At 40.8% G+C, this 6,738-nt stretch overlaps 1 protein-coding gene across 1 annotated transcript in view; it reads right to left on the bottom strand.

Moving 5' to 3' along the window:
- Positions 1 to 2,201: 2,201 nt before the first annotated feature.
- PKHD1 (polycystic kidney and hepatic disease 1 (autosomal recessive)) overlaps positions 2,202 to 6,738 on the bottom strand; it is a gene marked incomplete at both ends in the record, with an annotated part of 59,734 nt that continues 55,197 nt past the window's right edge. Inside the window, one exon of the mRNA XM_009579113.1 lies at positions 2,202 to 2,352. Coding sequence (XP_009577408.1) covers positions 2,202 to 2,352 — 151 coding nt within the window. The remainder of the gene's footprint in view (positions 2,353 to 6,738) is intronic.

Below are 6,738 nucleotides of genomic sequence, written 5' to 3'. Positions count from 1 at the left end.
TAAGACACTGCTGAGTTATCAGCCTGCCCGGGCATCGTTCAGCTGGTAGAAGAGTAAGCAGAAAACAAAACACCGAGCAGTGTAGCTACTCCGAGAACAGCTACGGATCAGGCCCATTTTTTATGAAGTGCTTTGAGATCCTTGCATGAGAGTGCAATAGAAGTGCCAGATGTTATTATAAAGAGATGCAGTCCCATTACTTGTACACAGAGTTGTGCTGCCTGCTAATAGCACCATTATCCTAAGGCACGTGGTGCTATTAATGCATTTCACTGCTTGGTGCTGAACCTGGGGACCATTATTTCCACTGGAAAGGTAAGGCCAGTTCACATGACATGATTTAAACCTCTACAGCGAAGCATGCATATGCTGCACCAGGTCGTAAATCTTAACGGGATGCTGTCAGCTAGAAAGGGACCAAAATTGAAACCATTTATCTGAACTCCCCACCCATCCACCTCTGCTCACCCAGACCAGTTTTGGGAAGAGGGATAAAATGATTCCAAATGCCCTCCGGGTTCATTAAGCAGCACCAAATCCCAGATCTAAAAGCGCTGCTGGTTCCATCCTGCTCTCCCTGAATGAATTTGTTCATTCAGGACACTTAGGACTTCCTCGATTTTCCCCACTCTGAGCAGAAAAACCGTAGGAGGGACAAACCTCACTACTTCTTCCTGTTCTTGCTCCCACCTGAGTGAAAAGACAACCTGTCATCATCTCATTATTGAGACTACAGGACCCGTGACACAGCTGAGCTGTTCGGCTCACAGCCAACAGTAGGTAATAGCTCCTCTACGCTGCAGCCCAGGCTGTAGAGATGCCCTTATCACATTCCGAAAGGAAAATATGAATAAAAGGAGTAGTTACCGTTCGATCTCATACTTGCCTGAGCACTTCCCTTTGCCAGCCTCCAACTGCAGTTGCCAACTAGCAATTTTTTCTTCTGCTTGGTTTTCTCCTTAGCTGGGCATGTTTCTGGTAGCATAACTAGCAAGGCTGACTAGCAAATGAGCACTAATCGGTAAAAGGCTACATGTGACATTCCTTCACAGACCAAGGACAGACTTAAAACAGCATGAAGGAAAGCAATTGTATTTTAGGGTACTTAGCTGCAATAGTAATATACACGTAAAGTAGATTTGCAGGGCAAATATTCAGAGACTCTTGGCTTAGTAAAAGATCTAGAATCTGATGCTAGAAACACACCAAAAGTACTCTGCCAGGACACTGCAGCTGCTCCTGGGGTGGGATGGTGAAGATTTCATTACTGATAACAGAGTTAAAAATTACCGTGGTAGATTTAAGACCAATCCAGAGCAAACAAACTTCAATTTCCTAGGTCTCAACCATACTAAGAAGACTGCATAAAAATTTGGTTTAAATAAAAACCAGCATTTGTTCTAAGTCAGGTGTGTAACTCTTCCCACCGGTACTGTCCTGTATGTGGTACTTCTCCACCACCTCTCAGGAGCTGCTCGGTTAGGAAAGGATGGTGACAAAGTGATATTTGATATTCACCAAATATCCAACCCCTCTGAATTCCTTCTCATAGACGGCACAACCAGTATTTCAGCTCAACACCCCCAAAAACTCTGCAACACCTTGAGGACTCTAAAAGGATGTTTTAGGTTTGCAATGAACATTTTTAGATATACAGCCCTACAATGATGTTAGTTCAGAGTCATAGTTTTTTGTAATGAACACTTTGCAGATGTCTGTCTTCTTGCTATACTCACACGTAGCACTGGGAAGAGTGTCCCATTTTACTTCAGATACTGAAGAGGAGCAAAAACCAAATATGACCAGAGCTGCACAAATGCTGAATGCTAAGTCTCTGCCAGAGAGCTGAAACTCTGTATCTCATGGCTAAGATTTCTGCTCAAGTAACAGAAAATAACACTTTTAGAACAGATTTCAAATTTATATAAAAAAAAGAGAGTGTTAAAAAAGATACACATTGCCCAGAAAATAAGGTAAAGCTCATTTATGTCTCATAAAATACATGATTAACCATAGTTAACCATTAATTCAGCTGCACTGCATTACAACTGCTATTTAAAGTTGGAAAGCATTTAATATTATATATTGCTGCTGCTCAGTCTAAATTGTTTTTTTTTTTTTTGCCTCCTTTAAATGTACACAATATTACAAATTTAATTTTAAGCTGTTTGAATCAGTCTGTAAAAAAGATTTGATTATACCTGAGTGTTCTGGCCCCAGTTTTTCCATATCTCAGTAATCTTGGCGGTAATTGGCTGATTAGCTCCCTCACACTCCATCTCTGCCTCAGTTTCCATGGTAATGTTACAGGAGCTATTATAGATGAGAACTTCATCTCTTTCCACTTTAGGGCTGAAACGAGAAGGGAGGTTAAATGGGGTGTCATCAATCTTAATGAAATGCAATTATTTTTACTCTTATTAATCATTGCAAGCCATTAGCTTGTGGCAACTCCTGGCCACCATTTGTCAAACTTTGCAAATTTCTGTAATTTTGTTTCCATTCTTTTATTGTTTATTTGTTTTTCCCCCCTTTATCTGCACACACTCAGGATGAAAATACATGCAGTAAATATCTCTCAGTGATGCCTTTCTGCTTCCCCAAACTATTACAAATAGTAGCAAATGCCATTCTAGGACCAAGGCAGGAAGCTAAGTGCAGACAACAGCTAGGGAATCAGCAGCGTTAGGATCAAAGATGGACTCCTACATGGAGTAGGGTTTGTTCGTGTCTCCCCCCCTCCCCGTCTTACTCACACTTAGCAATAGGGAATGAATAACTTGCAACTCCCCTAGGGCAAGGGGAGAAATTGGAAAAACCACACAACTGGCTAACTGGTCCCTAATTCCAACTGTGAAAAAATGAGCTCATTTAGGGGTTCCAATTCCTGCTACCCAGCTGATTGCAATGATGCTTTGTTGCTAGCATTGGAACATTAACTTAGTAAATTAATTAAACTTACTTAACAGCCCAGACTAAGCAGATTCGATATATGTGCCAGTTGTACTAACAGACATTTGCTCTAAAGCCTCCCCCTGCATAGGGGGAAGAAGAAATAGAAAAGGTGGTGGGGAAGAAAGGTCTTTTTCTTGGTCTTGCTGCTGACAGCTGCTGACTTTGGTAGCATTTTGTTACGGGGAGCTATAGGATCCAACATCCCTCAAAATGAGGGGAAAACTTCCCAATTTACTTCTGCAGGCTTTGAATCAGGCCATAATAATCCAATGTCACTTTTCATTCCTTCCCCAGCCATTGCTCCTTCTTCCTCCTCTCCCCACCCCACCATCAAATACACACCTGCAACTTGTGGGAAGGAGAGCGGAAAGGAGATGAGTTATAGCAACACCGACATAGCTCAGAAATTATACCACTTTTCTGAATAGCTACGAAAGGACAGAGTTCACAAAATAGAGGATCAGAAAGGTAGGACCAGGATTTTCAGAGGTCTTCAGGTTCTTGAAAGCCCCACCTAACAGGATTTTCTAAAGCGCCAAAGTTAGGAGCCTAAGTTTACCAAAATCGACCCAATTGGAAAGCCAGCTTGCAGCTTTGTTGGGAGGGTGACGATCAAGATGATTTGATGAACCTGAAGTTTTCAAACCATGCTGGATGTGGCAGCTCACTGTACAAACAAAGAGCTGCTCTGACACTGCATTTAGGGGTTATTTGTTTTGTTGCCCTTGTTCAGGGTTAAAGTGTTAAAGGAAGCAGCCACATTAGAAACTACAAAAAAAAAAAAAAGTCTTCTGCACGTAGCTGAACCTTTTTAACAGTGAATTTTTATTTCTGTATTTAAATGAACCTTTCCCTCTGCTGTATCAATAATCAAAAGCCAGCCATAGGGAACTACACGCGCTTTTGATAGCAAAAAAGAACTTTGAGAACGGCTCTTGTCCTGTACAATAATTCAATGGATGGGATCTTTTAAGACTGCATAGTACTTCTTTTTAAAGCTACAAGAAAAAGCTGCATCTTTTAAGTAACCAACGGTTTTAAAGGCAGAAAGGGGTTGTTGTTGGCTAGATGCAGGGCGTGGGCCCAATTTGCCAGGTGCTGAAGTCAATACGAGGCCCTCTGAGTGGTTGTTCACATCTTTTTACAAGAAGTTAACAAGCTTTGCTTGTAGGCAAAGAGCCAATTCCTCTCTGTCCTCTAGTAACTGCATCCCGAAACCTTGATGCTGGAAAACTGTTAACAAATTGCAGTATTTAAAGGAAATGCAAGAAAAGGAGGGGTGACGTTAAAGGGAATTCAGGGATGTATCTTGGTATCAGTGTTGTCAATGGCAAGGCTTGCACCCCTTCTAAGGAATATGCATTTGCCGTTATGCGTTCATAAAGTACAGGCTATAGTGCAGACTAAATTAGAAGCAGCTTTATTCAAACCACTGTAAAACTAGTAAGAAAGGAGAGATTTAGCATGCAGTTAAGCCAGGAATGTTTTCAGCAGTTTTGTCCCCATCCTAGGATGAATGTCTTAAGTCTTGAACATTTGCACAGAACTCAAGTCCATATACTTTTTTATTCTTGTTATTATTAGTTACTATTATTAATGACAGCAAGCAATGTGTATTATTTCAGGAATTCCCAAAATAGTTCTTTTCTAGTTTGAAGATTTTAATTTTCTAACACTTTGCTACAAATTCCATTAATATTTTGAAATTAAACATTTTTCTGAACTGAAACTTTAAAAAATGTTTTCAAAAGCTCTGAAATAGGTAATTTGGATGACTTTAAACTCTCTCTTCCCCTACTTCTTCCCTGATTTTTCAGGAAACTCACTTGAAATCAATCAATCTTCTTTGCCCCTGCTCCCTTTCAGCAAGACCCCATTTAGAAATAGATTCACCAGAAAAAACATCAGTACTCTGGAAAATTCCTCAGCAGCCCAAGTTTTAATTTCTAACTACTAGACAAGCATGAGCACTATAGGGGGAAAATTTAATGACAGTAACAAAGAGGTTGAAGAAGTTGGAAGAATAGGAAAATAGGAGGTAAGAAAAAGTTGATTGATTTGATTCAGAAATACCTCCCTCATAGGATTCCCTGAAGGAATAATAAATGCTGTCTCTGGGACATTCACGATTAAATTGGACAAAAACACAGTGAAAAACAATAAGGAAGCAGTCAGCAAATGGATTGCATGACTTTTCCATCCACAGGATAAGCACAGGCGCAGATCCTCTCTGCTCGCTCTGCTGAGACCAGGATGGAGAAGCTACAGCAGAGGAATTGTAGCAGCCCAAACCAAGAAAAAGAGCAAGAAGAAAAACAACCATAGGAATAGACTCATTGCAGATGCATTTTTATCAGTAAAGAGCTGAGCGTGACTTTGATATCCAGGGAACAGGAAGCAAAAAAGAGACAGATGTTGGGTTGCCCTGTTGCTCTCAAGTTTGTGGGTTACCTGGTTTGGGGTTACGCTGATGTGAGCAAAAGGAAAGCAAAGTTCAGCTAGACAAGGCAAGGCTCCTGGATTTTTTTTGTTTTAAAACAAGTCATTCTGGGAGAAATAGGACTGATGAAATTAGTTTAATTTCAGGATTATTTTTCCCCCCCCTCTAAGTCTCCCTACTCTTGTCTCCCCCAACAAAACTGTCCTCCCCATCTCCTAGGATGCTATGGGACGTTACTAATGCACAATGTGACTTTGGACATGTCAGCTGGCCAGCTGTACGTATCTGCTGCCTGGCCTGCAGTTTGCTGACAAACAACAGATTAGGGCAGAATTCTGCCCTCCTCTCCCTCCACAGGAAAATAGTTTCTTTCTGCTTATCACAGATTTTCTCAAAACTGACAAGAATTTTGTAATTCTTAAGAGGCCCATCCCTTGTGGAACCCAGGTCAAATTAATCAGAGCTCAAAAGCTGGTGGAAAGGAAATGACAGACTGATAGGCAGATGCTGTAACTGTGTAAACCTTTTTTTTTAAAAAAAAAAAAACCCACACTCTTTTTTTTTTTTTTTAAAACGAGTTTAAAAAATTGTGCAACTCGTGTCTTGCTGTCTTTGTTCAATAAATGCCAGTGGTCTTCTTCCCTCAACACTGGGCATCTGGAACTCCCTCTGGTGAGTCACAACACCAGCTGTGACATAAGGACGAGATAAGAATGAGGACCAAATCTCTCCAACTCCATTGAAATACCTGGACCATAGCATCAGGCACCAGCCAGGAATGGGTTCACCACGTACAGCAAATCATAGGCAATGCACTGCAGTGATATTCTAATTCTCTATTTGTTTAGTGTCTTTTGGAAAGTTTTGTTCATCTGTTTATTCCTTAATTCAGGCCTCCCTCTTACTCCTAGAAGTAAGTGCTCTGCAGGTATAAATCCCCACGGCTCCATTAAAGGCAACGGTACCCATTTATACTCCTGGACAACTTGGCCTTGGATTTGCAAAGCCTGAGCTTTGAGTAAGCGCCTGAGCACCCTCGCTGAGTAAATATTGCACAGCCTGCTGAATTTTCTCTATGACTTTTTACTCAGGAAACTGCTTGGAGAAAGAAAGGGGGAAAAAAAAGTAGGAAAAAAAAAAAAACCTTCTGCTTTTCATAATGCCTAATCTTTTTCCCCATTGGCATCCACCAGATGTTGCTTTGGATCAGAAGATAAATATTAAAACCTAAGAAGGAACAAAGCAGGCTGTTTACGAGATGGATTTTCTGATGTCTCTCAAACACTTTAAAAAGATAGAAAGGAAGGAGGGGGGACTAGAGATGCTTTGATAGACACAAGGAA

This window comes from Fulmarus glacialis, unplaced genomic scaffold, assembly GCF_000690835.1.
Source record: "Fulmarus glacialis isolate BGI_N327 unplaced genomic scaffold, ASM69083v1 scaffold1656, whole genome shotgun sequence".
Lineage (NCBI taxonomy): Eukaryota > Metazoa > Chordata > Aves > Procellariiformes > Procellariidae > Fulmarus > Fulmarus glacialis.
This window is presented reverse-complemented; position numbering and strand designations above follow the sequence as displayed.